Genomic DNA, 15717 nt, shown 5'->3' with positions numbered 1-15717 from the left:
CTCACAGTTCAGTAAACACTTAGGAGCAGGTAATGTTGTAATTTGCAAGTGTTCACAGAGCAAATGGGAAGTATTTTGAGGACTAAGATGAGAAATGCATCAGTATGTGCAATGAAGGATACTTGCAAAGACTTGGCATAGAGGAGGCTACTCAGATGGGGAAAATTCATTGTGATCCAAAAGTAAAAATACTTGGAAAATAGTGAGAAAAATGTTCCCCTTCTCTCCTGTCTATAAAATAATTGTTGCAACATATGGTCCTCAAAATAGAAGTATTAAATGAAGCAATCTGAAAACCAGGAGTACTTTACAATTCTTCTTCTTCTGACTTAGGACATTTAACTACAGACAACATAATTAAAACAGGGATTAATTTAGAAAGAATGCTGAGACTTATTCAGGGAGAGGGCTGAGATATTCTTGAATGACTGTGAAATGTACGGCCTTCTGTCCAGAACAACAAGAACCTCATAAAAGAAATAAGAAACTTTGTGTACCATATTAATAGGACCCATCCTCTCTTTCTCTTGGAGCTGTGAAAGGCTTTTTCCCACTGCTTGCTGTTGTGTTACAACACTAATACTCTGTCACTTCTATTGTGCACACATCTCTGAACCCAGAAATTTCTATTCTTAATTTAAACAAAACCAGCTATGCCAGATGAAAAGTCCGAAAAAAGGACCATATGCACTCACTCACTGGTTGTACTTCTAGTATGTTACAGAGGGGCTTTATGAACTCAGGACAATGATGCTGCAAAAATGGTTTAAAAATATGCATGATGGAAAAAAGCTGACACTGTTTTAATGCATTGCACCACTGTCACCACAGTAACACTGTGTTCAACTATGTTTGAACACTGGTAACAAACTAAGTATTTTAATTCTTATAAAGGGAGAATTAAGAGACTTTTTCTCTTACAGTGCCACCATTGCATACTTTCTGCAGCTGCTGCTTATTTTCTTCCACACCCTCTCACTGTTGGTGCTGTTCCTGTGCTGCAACCCAGCTATATTCAGAGCAGTTAAAATCATCTAAAAGGACAGAGTGAATATTTTAGCTCTTTTAAAGAATTGTTTCATGTTCTGATCTCAGATTTACTTATATTACTGAAGTTTTCTTCTGCACTGGGACACCTTGCAAATCCTTCTTTTTCACCAAAGCCAACTAGGTTCTGATAATAGCAAAATGAAAGAATTCAGAATGTGGAAAGAAGGCTAAAGAATTAGTTACTTTAGTGCTACCCCATAAGTTAAAGTCAAAGATAAGTGGAGGTACACTGGTGACTATGAAAGAAAGGGGAAAAAAAGCCCCCACAGTTGTGTTGTATTCTCCAGTCACAGTGGTTCTAAAACCAAAATTGAACAAGTTTACTAATGGGGATGACTCCCATTTTCCTCTTGCCTGTGTTACTGATCCCAGATTCCTAACTATCCTTTCCGAGTGCATCTGATTTAATACCATCTTCTCTGAGTGTGTCAAGTATTGAAGAGATGAACTTAATTCCATGACTGTATTCTTTAACAAGAATCAAAGCTATTGCTAGCTCTACATTATTGCAAAAAGTTTAAATTTTCAGAAGTATGAAGTGGCCTTATTGTATTTGAAAGATTTTATGTTGTTGGACAAAACTGTAAGCTGATAAACTGTGCGGTGAAATCATTATGAATACTCTGTGCACAGGGAGCTTGAGAGCTCTATTAGCTTAAGAAATAGGTTTTGGAATGTTTTTATTAGACCTTTGGGAGCTGTATGGAAAACCCTCTAGACAGCTTGGTGAAACACTGATAATTAGCATGTGGGGTTTTTAGTCCAACACATAATTGTTTTGTCTTGTGGTATTTTAGAACTAGAGGGTCTTATTTTCCTGTTATTGCTGACAAGAGGATTGTCATTGTACATAATGAACAATTTCCTTTGTGGAGGGAGGGGAGAAATGGGGTATTTCATGTGTTTTAAAAATTGTTTTACCTGGAAAGGGCTATATTAGGAACATATTAATAAATGGATTCTTTGGAATGCACTGTGACTTTTTCAGCTATAATGTGGACTCCAGGAAGGCTCAACCTTTATACAAAAGCTATGAAGGGTGTTAAGCCTTGAAATGCTGGTGATGTCAATGAAGGAACCCTACGCATGCCCACAGGAATTAATTGTGATGATACTTTGTTTTCTTTTCTTTCCATCTTTATAGGCATATGAGAGGAGGTTTCCTACGTGTCCTCTGATCCCTATGTTTGTAGCCAGTGACACTGTAAACGAATACAAGAGTGAGGATGAAGCTATCCATGTGATTGAACGGCGCTGTAAGCTGGATATAGATGCACCACGGCTATTGAAAAAGGTGATTAGGTTTGAAGTGCCTGTTTTATACTTTTATGTATCCTTTCACACGAATATCATATCTTAACGGAATCTATGTCATCTTCCTCAGATTGCAGGAGTGGATTATGTCTACTTTGTCCAGAAGAATTCTTTGAACAGACGAGAAAGGACTTTGCATATAGAAGCCTACAATGAAACTTTCTCTAATAGAGTCATTATTAATGAACACTGCTGTTACACAGTGAGTAACAGGCTCTTGGTGGTGCTACAGATGGAGTGAAGACAGTGTTTAGATTTCAGGACTCATAAACAGAAGTTGGGTTGTTCTTGGCTTTTGCCTTGCAAGAAAAAATAACCAACACATTGCCATGAGTGATAATTGTTGTTAGTGTTAAATGTAACACACTTGCTTGAAGAACTGAAACAAGTTTGGCACCCTCTTGCTTGAGCATCTTCTCAGAGAGCAGAACGCAACATAATTTGCTGTGTTTGACAGCTCTGTTTAGGCAAATCTGTGGTCTGTAATAGCAGTGTGGGACTTGGTGAGGTTGATGATACCCTGACAGAACTGTTAAAGGAAAGTTCAACATAGCTTATTTGCCTTCTGCTCAGCTCAGACAAATGTTCATTGAGTCAGTTATGTTTTAACCTAATTCTTTCCATTGTTCTTCTTCAGTGCAGATGTTTTCTGATACAAAGGATTCCGGTGACATGCTTACTGTTATGCTCTGGTCATTTTTTTTTTTTCTGAATGGCTTAGCTAATGCTCACACGCTTATACAGCACACGCGTATAGCAGTAAAACTTCAGATGGATGTTAAAGGTCAAACCAAAGCTAGCAAATGAAACAGATTTATTTGTATTGTAGTATTCTTCTTATGTGCAGGTGATAACATTTTCTGTTGTGTACAGAACCATGGTTAAAAGGTCACTGGATGTCAAACCCACTTGGCATTATTATCTGATTTTTATATTATTATTATTTCTGCAATTATTTCCAGTGCACATTTAAAAATACTTTTCCGCCTGCAACTTTTCTGTGAAAGCTCTATATAAACAGGGGAAACACTATACAGGAAAGTGCATGTGGTAAATACGTACAAAACAGAACACTTCTCCTTGCCCTTGCTATACTCAATCAAGAAATTAATAGGTAAATACAAAACCAGAATTCTAATTCAAGAATAAACTGTTTTTAAAAGTTCATTCTTACTAAAGTTATTTTATAATTGAATTTATGGAAGGACAGGAAGATTCTTAAATGTTGTTATGATGATTTGTACTTATTTAAGCTGTACAAGCTATTCTTCTAACCTCCATTCCCTAATGCAGAAGAAGCAAATGAAGGGAAATGTGTTTTTTTCCTGTTTGTTGTCTTGTTGTAAAGTGTTTATACTGTTCCCAGTCAATTTTAGCATGTTTTGAGGGGGAGGGGAACCTTAAGGCATCAGGACAGTTGCATGCACAGAAATCCAGCTTTCTGTGATGTTTGTATAGCTAGAAATTCAGAGCCCAGCCTGGAAATTTCTTAGACAAGTCTTTTTTTAGCTGAAGACAGTTTAGAAAGTGGCTTTCCTTCAGAGGATCATCATCAATCATAGAATCATTTAGGTTGGAAAAGACCTTTGAGACTGAGTCCAACCGTAAGCAGTAACATCTCTGTTTCAGGATCATCTCTCAGCAAACTAAGATGAAAGCTAAGAAGAAAGTTGGGAGTGCTTTAAGATAGCTTATTCAGCTGTCAACCAAATGAGTTGTTTACACTTCTTTCTGTAGCATTATCATAGGAGAACAGAGTAAAATAGTTTTCAATCTACAAAATACTAAGATACTTCATAGGTCAATGAGGGAATGATTTATTGCAGTATGTCTGTTGCAAACATGTCTAGACTACAGTGCTTGGAAATGCTTATGCTGTACCTGCTGCAATCCTCAAGCTAGCTGGCCTTGGTCTATCAGCCTAACCTGCAGCAGCAGCAAGTTTGCTGTGGAGTATTTTACCCTGTTCCACAGATACACTACAGTCACAGCCCATATCTAGAATGAGATAGTGTTAATTGTATAAATGTGCTAGTCCTTTGGCTCTTGGCTGGTGCACTAGCATTTCTCCACCCTCTCCTTTTTTTTTTCTTAACAAGAAAGTGCTGTGCTAGCCATGGGACTATAGGAGGGCTTCTCAGCTTTTTGTTCTTTAGTGTTACCTTTTTCAAACTGTGTTTTGCAAATGAAGCAAAAGACTGCAGATTCCACTTGAATGTTTTTGACTATGTAAACCTGTAAAACCAGAAACAGTCATTTCAAATATTGTGTGGAAAAAAAATACTAAATGGGTAACTAAGCTGCATGACCTCCTTTTAACTAATAGGTTCATCCTGACAATGAAGACTGGACCTGTTTTGAACAGTCAGCAAGTCTGGATATAAAATCTTTTTTTGGTTTTGAAAGCACAGTGGAAAAGATTGCCATGAAGCAGTACACCAGCAATATTAAAAAGGTGAGCTTGCAGTCATGAAGGAGGTGCCTGGATCCAAGTTACCAAAAGACAGTGTAGCTGCTGCTAAGTAACAGGCTGCTCTGCTCAAAAAGCTGGGCTGTTTACTCTTTAGCCTGGGGCAGCATGTGTGTGTAGGTCTGTATTTTCAAGTGGAATCTTTAGAGAGGTCTGGCCACTTACTGGGTTTTCAGCCCAACCCTTTCTGTATCTAAATGAGTGGTTTTAGTAGCTGAAATAAATTTTCCTTTTTGAAGGGGAAAGAAATAATAGAATACTACCTGAAGCAGCTGGAGGAAGAAGGAATAACTTTTGTTCCTCGTTGGACTCCTCCTGTTGCATGTAAATTGGAGAGCAGTACATCCCATGCAAGACGACCTGTTTCACCTGCTATTAATATACCAGACTCTGCCACAAAGGAGGGCTTGAACAATAAGGAGATTCTCAACACTTCAAGCAGCCCCTCAGAGCCCACAGCAGGAACGCCTGATGGTATGGTGGTCTGACTTGTTTTAGTGGGGTTCTTTGTGCTGGAGAGGCTCTCAGCACTGTGCTGCTCATGGGCAGCCAAAAATCTTCACATTGGCTCTTTGTTTGGTAACATACGATGTTAAATTGCAGGCTTGCAAAGCAGTAACATGTGGGATAGTTTGGATAGCTGTTATGGGATGATCTTTTTAGTAAATGAAGATCAGATATGAGTGGAAAAATTCTTTACTGTTCATTACATTGCAAATGAATGGCATACTTCTTGCCCTGAAATTGAGTGGTGGGTATAACTGTAGGAATAACAGGGAGGAAAGGGCTGAAGCTTCCCTGGACACAGTCTTCTGTAGTATCTTCCTTCCCCTGTTAATAAGGGAATTGGGGAGAATTTTTGCACTGGGAGATTTAGATCAAAGCTTCTCTAAGTACTTCCAGAAGCAGCAAGCCCTATGATGCTATGAATTGACAAATCTGAATATACTGGCAAAATGCTTTTGTAAACGTCCGGGTTTACTCTTTTCTTAGTTGCAGAAGGAGAATTAATCTTCTTGGTTTACCATTAAGATGACTGTGTATATTGCCTTGCTCATCTTTTCATTGATTTAAAGAAACTCTATTCAATTCTGACTGCACAGAACAGAGCAGCTGTTTCTAAGCTTGAGATATCAGCATTTAAGATCCCTTGCTACTTTGACTAGGTCAGTTCAGGACCACTCTAATCACATGTACATCTCCTTTTAGACAAGCTAGATGCAGACTACATCAAGCGGTATCTGGGTGACTTGACACCAATGCAGGAAAGCTGCCTCATTCGACTGAGACAGTGGCTCCAGGAGACGCACAAAGGCAAAGTAAGTTACTGTTGGTCTCTTGTGGCTCTATCTCCAAATGTGTGATATACAAGGTGGACCTGATGAAACATCATGCCACATCTCCTGTGGCTAATTGTTCCTGTTAAATGGCCCTCCATGATCAAAACCTAAATTAAGTCTATACAGTGGCAATAGAAGTAGTTCATTGTGACTGTCCCTCTGACTTTGCCAGCTGAGGTGCTTAAGTTATTAGCGTGACTGCCTCTCAATGTCAGTAAAACCAGCACAGGGGAATAACATCGGTTCTGTAAGTCTGCCTGGTTCTACAATACCTTATTTTCACATTTGTTTGTTTTGGCCAAACATCATATTCTCAAATCTATGTCCCTAAGTGCAGTACTGAAAGGGAAGCAATGTGGCCAGTTAAATCACTGATAGCAAGGCTGAGGGTTTTCCAGTGGCTTGTGATTTTCATGTGTGTCTCAGCTTCCTTTTATTTAGCAGTGAAATACAGTCTGTGTTTTGTCCCTAGATTAATTTAAATTGGACTGACTTAGTATGGTCATACAGGTGTAAATAATTACGTTGGAGTTAATGAAATTTTTATATCCTATATGTGAAGGTAGCTGCAGTACCTGACAGGGCTCGTGTTTTTGTTGCAAACAAAGACTGATTTGCTTGAGTAACTTCCAGCGTTACATACCATCCTCTTGGATTGGTGCAGGGCTGCACGTTTTTCAGCTTCTGTTGTTTTTTTTTGTTCTTGTTTCAAACCTTGGATACAAAATTGGGTTTGTGGGGTTTTTTTAGTTTGTTTGTTTGGTTTTTTTAATAGATCCCAAAGGACGAGCACATTTTAAGATTCCTGCGTGCTCGGGACTTCAACATTGATAAAGCAAGAGAGATCCTTTGCCAGTCGCTGACATGGCGTAAGCAGCACCAGGTAGACTATATTCTAGACACCTGGAACCCTCCTCAAGTACTCCAAGATTACTATGCAGGAGGCTGGCATCACCATGACAAAGGTATGCTCCATAGGGTAGATACTGAATAGCCTTTTTATGTTCTGAATTAAAGGCGATAGTAGTCCCTCTAAACTAGAGGTGGCTGGAAAGATCGTTAGAACTTCTCAGTTGTTATGTACTAAATGCATTTAAATTGATGTTACCAGCTCTTTAGTCGGTGGAGGCAGACTCCCAGGTCCTAATCTTTCTGGCTAATACTGACATATTTAATGCTCTAAAGAGCTCTGTTTTGCCAGTAGTTTAAAAAACTTACTAATTGCATTTCTGTAGTGCTCTGAGATGCTTAGAAGGGTGTTACGCAAATGCTGAGTATTCTCTTTCAGTGATTAAAAGGTGTTTGTAAATAAGTACGTCTTTCTAATCAACTTATTTCTGATGTTGTATAAGTCTGCTGATGGCATAAATGAATATTTATTTGGCATTACAATCAGCTTAATGATAAGTGGGATGTTGCAAAACATCAAATAGAGCAGGTTTATTTAAGGAGGGAAGAAGATTTGGCTGAATTCCCTTTGTGTGGTGAGACATGGCCAGCTCTTTAAAACACTGCCTGTGTTTAAAACTATGCCTGACACTCCCCTATCCCTCCGCTTGCTTTATTGTGCACTGATCTTGTTGCTAATACATACATAGAAATGAAACGTTTTGGGATTTGTTGCTTGAGGCAAGCTAGGCTCTTTAGATAAGGAAATGATCTCTTACTGTGAGCTATCTGTGTTCTGATTTAGTCTTTTCCCTACTAGGCACCATTGTTTCTGCTAGCTCTTCCTGTTACAAGAAGCATATGAAACAGGGATGCTGTCAGCAGTAGTGGCCAGGAGACAGGGAGGACACAGCAGAAGTTTAATCACTGTAAAGCTGAAGAGCTTGAGTGGCTCTCCCCTGCTGCTTTGGGCTTGACAAGCCTCAAACTGAGAAAATGGAAAGTGAGAATATGCTTGTAAAGATTGTAGGGAAAAAGACCTGCAAATAAGTTCTCCTTTTCTGTCAGTTCCTTGTCTTTACTTTGCAAAGACTTCCTCTGTCAATAGCACATAACTGGGTCCTGCCAATGAGTAGAAAGGTGCAGAATGCATCAAAGGATTGTTTAATGTTTTTCTGAGAAGTTCTTCAGTCTTGTGGTGAACTTCATGCCCCACTATCTTCCCCTCCAGTTCCTTTGATCTCTTTTGCAGCATGCCCACAAATAAAGCATGGGTTTGTCAATAATGGAAATGGAATTTCAAAGCTGAGCAATTCTCTATAATTTAAAATTTTAGTGGTAGGTTCTTTTTTTAAACCCTCTTTTCTACTATTGCTCCTTTCCTCCTACACATGCTAAATGTGCCAAACTTAAGCTAGCTGAGTTCTGTATAGCTTTTAGTGCTAAAGCAAAGGCAGCAGTGATTATGAAATGTGTTGTCTAGAGTGAGCTATTAGTGCAAAAGAATAAAAGTTATTATTTTGGCTTGCAGTTAGCACAGTTTTCTATACATCTGAGTGGCTTTTATTTTGACAGGAATTCTTCGATCAAATGGGTTTTTAAATCACAAAGCTCTAATGGAATATAAAATATACAGTGATAATACAGCACTGTCAGCTGAGAGTTTCCTTCATGTGTCATTTGGGTGGACCAGGGTTAGTAAGCTATTAGTTTGGTTTTGGATACATGTGCATCTGTGAGGGAGATAGACCTGCTATGAAGCTTAATAGCACTTTTTGTTTAGTGTTTCAAAAGCTAAACAGTACATTCCAAGATAAGTGTGTGCTGATGTTAAAATAACATTTTCTTTTAGACCACCTGATAAAATACGACATACTGTGAACTTTCATGGGGGTAGTGTCTGCCAAATAAATAACTTGCCTTGACTCTGCAGTTTTGGTTGTTTGGTGTTTTTTAATAGCATATCTTGACAGTTTCTTTCCTTGTGTCCCAAAGGACTTAATGATAATTTGATACCTCTCTGCAGTTGTTGCAGGGAAGTAAAGATAAACAGACAACAAGACTTCAGGGAGATTTTTATGTAGAAAGCTATTTTTTTTTTTGTGTCCCAGCATATTCAGTTTTACAAGTCAGTGGTTATTTAGTTTGTGTACTAGAATAAATGGAGCAAAGCTTAAAAAAATGCATCACAGCTTCATCACATCCTCACAGGAGGATGGAAGCTGTTTTGGACAACTAGCTCCTATTGTGAAGAGCCGGAAATGCAAGCTTTGATTCTCAAATTCAGCCAACCGCAGTTGTTAAGCTTAATGCCTTTGTATCCTGGATAGTATCAGGATGCCCCAGTATGCAACAAGATGACCGTGAAAAGGCAGCGCTTTGAATCCACAGGGTCAGTATGAAGCTGATCTCTGGAACAGAGTCAGTTCTCACCAGGCTTAACCTGCATAAATGAGGCTGTGTGCCAGTTCCGCATAGTATGTAATGACATAGCTGAAAGGTGTGACTTCAGCAAATACTGCAGAAAGCAAGTCTCTGAGTTAACACTTTGTTTTGCCCAGAACTCAAGGTAGCTACTTTTCCAAAAATGTTGCTGTAAGCTATCCAGAGCAGTATTGTCATGTGTGATAGAAGGCTTACAGCCTTCATTGCAACTCTTTAGTTATGCTAATGGACTAAAGTTTTTCCTGTATCTTAACTGTCCTGGAAGCTAATTATAGTCCTGTGTCTTTAACTGTGTATACCAGTATCTTTTGTGTACTAGTGTACATGTTAAATTCTTTAGACCTTTCCTTGCAAATAGGGGAGCTATTTTTGCATCACGATGTCTCCATTAAACTTTTGCAGTTCATTTACAGGCAATCTTTTGGTGTAGCTGGACAGGATAAAGTTTATATTGCCATCTGCTCCAGGTTTTCCCTTTTCCAGCTGTACAACAAAGTTTGAACTGATTATGGCTTGTTTCCATTTTGATTTTTAGCACAAAACTAGCTTGCTCAAATTTTCTATTGTTGTAAAAAATAAAAGGTTATGCTGATCTATTTGTTGTCATTATTCAGATGGTCGCCCGCTGTATGTGCTGAGGCTGGGACAGATGGATACCAAAGGCTTAGTGCGAGCTCTTGGGGAAGAGGCCTTGCTTCGATACGTAAGTATTTTTGGAGCTAGCAAGTTGCTAACAATGTGATATTTTCATTTAGAAATTTCCTCTTCTGCCAGAACATTCATCACTCTGGATATTTTGATGTACTCTTTGGCCGTCTGTTTTTGGTTTGAATACATCTGAAAGCTTCTGGTAGCTGATCTTCTGCATTCTTTCCAACTGCAAACTGATGGCGGAAAGGCGTAGTTCTTGGCAGCTCCTGTAGTTACGGGTTAGCATTTTCACAGATTCTTCTGCAGTTTGTGCAGTGCTTCAAGTCTCTGCATTTGTACAGAAGAGAAAATGTCATGTTCATATTTTGTCAAGCCTGTATTCAAGGATAAGAATAATTTATTTTTAAAGAAAAAGTACTTGCCTGTAATTTTGCCTTCTCTAAAGGCATCATTCAGACTGTGTTATTGTGGATCTGCTCAGTTTCCAGGCAGAAAGGTGGCAGAATTCCAGGTTTGCAGTAATTTTTTTTGACTCCTACTAATGACAGTCATGGCCATAGTAACCACTAGAAGAAGGGGCTGGATTTTACTTTTTCTCTTCCAGTGGCATTTCCAGCCACATACTAAATTTTGTTTCTTTGCCCTAGTTCTGTTTCAAGGTTATGTTCTTTGACTTAAAAAGGGGCTTTAATTCCTGAGTAAAGAGGAAATCAGTGCTTAAAGGAGCAGAAGTGTCAGGAGGCTTCTTGTCTGTATCACTCCTGGGACTCAGTTTTTAGGAGGATCTTGTTTACATTTTACTGCTTTTATGGAAAGGCATGTTTATTTTTCAACAAGATCAACCAATGGGGTAAATGCAGTGATCTCTAGTTCATTCTTTGGAAAAAAAAGTTTATGCTGGTTTGAGCTTGTAGTTTTAATTAGTCTTTGGATATAAACATCTTTTTTCTTTATCCAATCTACTGAGTTTAAGACTGTCTTCTCTAAACAACATGTTTTCTTCTACAGGTTCTTTCAATAAATGAAGAAGGATTGAGGCGGTGCGAGGAGAATACCAAAGTATTTGGCAGGCCAATAAGGTAAAATACAAGTGGATCTGCTCTTTGGGAATTTCCTGGTTTCATGATGTGTGTGGGGGAACATCAGGCAATGTGATGCTGCTGGGCAAAGCTTATTAAATGGAACAAGCCAAGGGTAGGCTGTGTGTCTCGTGTACAGATAGAAGCACAGTTACAGTTCACTGAGAGCCTCCACAATTACTGCTAGAGTGAATCTGCATGGTCAAGCCTAAGGAAACACAACACCTGCTCTAGCAGTCTCTGTGTCATGCCATAACGGTTCTACATGGTGGGTGTTATGCTTCTACTCTCTTCTATTGTTGGATGTCTGCAAAACAATGCAGCCTAACTCCCATTTCTGTTTCTGGGGGATTTTATAGACGGATGTTGATACAGGCTGCCAAAAAAATCAAGCCATGATAATATCATGGATAACCTTTCCAGTAGTTTCAGGTATTATTTTCATGTTATTTGTTCATCCATAGTCCATACCAAGGCTCATTACATTCAGTTCTTGTTGGCGTTCTCCATTTATTATACGCAGTTACTCAGCTCTTGATCCAAGGCAAGGTCATGAGGCTCCTGTGAAACCTGATGTCTAGTTTTCCAAGTACTGGCATGACTTCATATGAAGTTCAGTCAAAAATACTTGTTATCCCATCTTTAAGTCATTGTAGGGGTCACTTAGGAAAGTGTTAACTGCAAAATGGATTTAAGGGAGTGGAATGAATGCAGGACTGGCCCTGAAAAGAAACAATGTTTCTTGGACTCTTTTCAATTTCTGACTCCTTTAATCTGTAAAGGTTCGGGGATGGGTGGTATGTCTGCTTATCTTTGCCCTGTAAAAGAACTAGCTGTCCTAGCTCTCAGTGGGAGGTCAAATCCAAGAGATGGGTTTCATGTGTGTAACTCTGAAATTGTGTTGCCCTACTGGATCTTCATTTGTAGAAGTAATCCTAAAGGACTACGTATTAAACATTTAAAGTGAAACAAAGAAGTGTTTGCTGTTTCATAGAAGCCTTATGCATAATTTAATGGATGCTAGCTGGTGCAGCACAGCTGTAAATCTTGAATTCATGCCCAGGGCAAGACCTGAACTTGGAAAGTAACTAAAGCATATGCTGAATCTCAGTATTTAGTATTAAGAACATAGCTCTTCCTATAGAAAAAACTTCCCTCCCTGAGATCTGACAACAGAATTAGCTTTGACATGCAATGGCACTGTTACTCTACTGTGTTAGTAGGAAATCTGCACCATGAATGTTAAATTGCTTCATAGCAGCAGCATGGCCACTTAATTGATTTCCCAGTAAAAGCAATGGTTTAACATTTGGGCTGGCTGTTGACAGGATCTTTTTTGGCTTCGTATTAACCTTCACCTGGAGTCTGAAATGTCTGTGGGAGAGGATGCATGATGTCCAAAGTGATCGTTGCACATACTGCGTAACAGTGCTTGGCACACTCTTAAGACATTTCTGTACTAAGGAACTGAAACTCCAGTGTCAATACGTAGCACAAAGCAAGGAGGTAAAATAGAAGAAACCAAAACATGCAGTGGAGTCCACACATTTCAGTACATTGGACACTTGCATAACAAAGGAGATTTTTGATGCTATTGAGATTTTTCTTTTTATTTTTGTCTTTCTCAAATTTAGCTCTTGGACCTGTTTAGTAGATCTAGAAGGCTTGAATATGCGGCATTTATGGAGACCTGGTGTCAAAGCATTGCTAAGAATCATTGAGGTGGTCGAAGCTAATTATCCTGAGACTTTGGGTCGTCTTCTTATTCTAAGAGCACCTCGAGTATTCCCAGTTCTTTGGACGCTGGTATGTTTGTAATTCCAGGTATTCCTTAGCTGTCTGTGTACACTGCTACACACTTGCAGTTTGTAAAAGCACTTTAGAGATCAGGCTTTATAAGTAGGAAATGTTACCATTTGGAAACATCTCTTTTATAGGCTTCCTGAAATGGATTAAAAAACACTACCTAAGAACTTGCTTACATAGTTGGTTAATTTAGCTTGTTTGTAGTGTGAACTTTGCGTAACAGACGGTAACAATGCAATCAAACTGATTCCTTCAAAATTGACTTGAGAAAAGTGTGGGAGCCTGATCTGTTCTGTTTTTCTTTGTTTGTAGGTTAGTCCATTCATTGATGACAACACTAGAAAGAAATTCCTTATTTATGCTGGAAATGACTACCAGGGTCCTGGGGGACTGCTGGATTACATCGATAAAGAAATTATCCCTGATTTTCTTGGTGGAGAGTGCATGGTATGAATATAAACTAGTGCATATAGCAACTTATTTGTGGTTTTTTTTTATTTTTCCTCTCTACTGCTCTAAACAAAGAAACCTAGAAACATAGAATGATTCCTAATGTAGTTTGGGGGCAGGGGCTATGATGTAGGATTCCAGGCTTAGTGTTTTCTTCTGGATCCACTTTAAAAAGAAAAGTACAATACTTCTCTGGAATGAATATCAAGTAACTTATGAAAATAGCCAAGCATGGTTAAAAGCTGTAGTCTCTTTACCTGTCAAGTTCAAGCAGACATGGTAGCACCGCACTGAGCAAGAGCTGTCACCCTTAGCTAATCATAAGAGGCTGTGTCACCTAAAAGAACTAACTGATACCATAAGGAGTCCAAGGAAATATGCGGCACATCTGCTAGCAGGGCTTAACAAACAGCCAGGTCTCCTAGCGCATTGACCCACAACAAACCAAAAAAATTGTTTTACTGCAGGATCCTGTAATTTCTCAGTCCCTTGTCATGTGCCTTAATAGCTGTCTCCTGCCTAGACTACGGGTGTTGATTGAATCTGTCATTTTAACATCTCGACGATACTGTAAGGTTTGTTTTCTGTGTAGTGTTTTTGACAGTGCAGGCTCACTGGTGTGACTGAGGTGTAGGAGTGCAATTCGGGCATTGGCTGGACCCTCTGTCACACTAACACTCAGATGATTTTTTTTTTCCTGAACTCAGCTGTGTTAAAATACCATCTTAGGCTTGTTTTTTAAGCACCTGTACAGTTTCTAGGTTAATTTCTGTACAATTTTTGAAAATTCATTTAGGTCTGTTCAAATACAGCCTCAAATGATAATGAAGTACTGTTGGACATGTTGAGAGTAGAGCATGTGTTTGTCTTCAGTGGGCTGCTTTTTGCTGCAGGAGTAGCTTTCAGTGGACGGAATTTGTGCTATCTAATTTGGAGCTTGAGAAGCTGGCAAAATCTACTGCTTAAGTAAGCAGAAGTGAATGTTACCAGAAAGCAAATTGCTACAATACTTCCTGCTGGTCAGAGAATGATAGTCTCTTTCTCTTCTTCTTTACTTCTGGATATTTGAACAAAAATGACTTCTCAAAGATGCTTTCAATTCTCTGTTGTAATTCAGTTATCAAACACTTCTACTACCTCATATGTTTCCATGGAAGCTATTCCTGATCAGATAGTTATCCAACTTGATTACTAGAGACTTTTTAAAAAAGATGATTGCTTAGGGAAGTTGTGTAATCAGTTCCAGTACTGAGCTGTCAAGACAGTTGTAACTTCAAAACTGTTACCTTCCTTACTGCAATATCCTTTCACCTGTTTGGAAACTTACTGTATCACCCCACCATCCTTCGCCCTTAAATTTAGCTACCCCAGTTCTTTCAGGTCTCTGTAGGCTATATTTTTTTAGGCTGAGTCGCTATTCCCACTTTCCTCAAGATTCTTAAGTGGCTCACATCTTTCTTCAGGATAGGGCAGTATGTGTGATAACTATATTCATTTTCTGTGGTGGTGGCTGCTGTCTGTATACAAGATCTGTTCCTCTGGTGTTTAATTCTGCAAAATCACCTAAAACAGATCATTGTAAAATAAATTTATGTATGTGTGACGTACAAGCTATAAAAGTACTTTCAAACTCAGTTCATATCTCATTCTTCAGAGTACTTGCTGAATGTGGGGGTTTGTTTCTGAAGCTAGCAGGCAGAGAGCATGACAGGGTGTGGATGTACAGAGGGGATACTTTCTAATGGCTGTTATGCTTTTAGTGTGAAGTGCCAGAGGGTGGGCTGGTTCCCAAGTCCCTCTACCGGACAGCAGAAGAGTTGGAAAATGAAGACATAAAGCTTTGGACTGAAACAATCTACCAGTCTGCAAGTGTCTTCAAAGGAGCTCCGCACGAGGTACAGTTGTAGTCTACCGTTCTTTTCTTTCATCTCAACCTTCTGCTCTAGACTCTGTCTCTTGGACTGAAAATGGTTTAGAACTTGGTTACTTAGTTGCCATGGTTCTACCTTGTTCTTCTATAGTTGTGGTGCATGATGATGTTTTAGTAGCTGAAGTTTGTGACCATTCCTGGTATCATCTTATTGCCACTGTTTTTCATTCTGTTCAAAGCCAAATCCTTCTAAGCAAAGACAAACGATATACTCGGAAGCTACTTGAGAGCTTCTGGAAGTCATGTGTTAAAATAGACACTCCATCATGAGATTATTTATATCTACAATGCCTT

The 15717-nt window shown here is 39.0% G+C and overlaps 1 protein-coding gene across 2 annotated transcripts in view; it reads left to right on the top strand.

Moving 5' to 3' along the window:
• Positions 1-15717, top strand: part of SEC14L1 (SEC14 like lipid binding 1) — a 43490-nt gene that overhangs the window by 22808 nt on the left and 4965 nt on the right. For both annotated transcript variants that reach the window (XM_075044917.1, XM_075044918.1), the window contains 11 exons: positions 2195-2344; positions 2435-2566; positions 4691-4819; positions 5074-5308; positions 6044-6153; positions 6950-7139; positions 10122-10210; positions 11167-11237; positions 12872-13043; positions 13356-13490; positions 15254-15388. In XM_075044917.1, the coding sequence (XP_074901018.1) occupies positions 2195-2344; positions 2435-2566; positions 4691-4819; positions 5074-5308; positions 6044-6153; positions 6950-7139; positions 10122-10210; positions 11167-11237; positions 12872-13043; positions 13356-13490; positions 15254-15388 (1548 nt within the window). The remainder of the gene's footprint in view (positions 1-2194; positions 2345-2434; positions 2567-4690; positions 4820-5073; positions 5309-6043; positions 6154-6949; positions 7140-10121; positions 10211-11166; positions 11238-12871; positions 13044-13355; positions 13491-15253; positions 15389-15717) is intronic.

The sequence above is a fragment of the Buteo buteo genome, chromosome 13, assembly GCF_964188355.1.
Source record: "Buteo buteo chromosome 13, bButBut1.hap1.1, whole genome shotgun sequence".
Taxonomy (NCBI): domain Eukaryota; kingdom Metazoa; phylum Chordata; class Aves; order Accipitriformes; family Accipitridae; genus Buteo; species Buteo buteo.
Note: the sequence above shows the minus strand (reverse complement) of the source record. Positions and strands in the feature narration are given on the sequence as shown.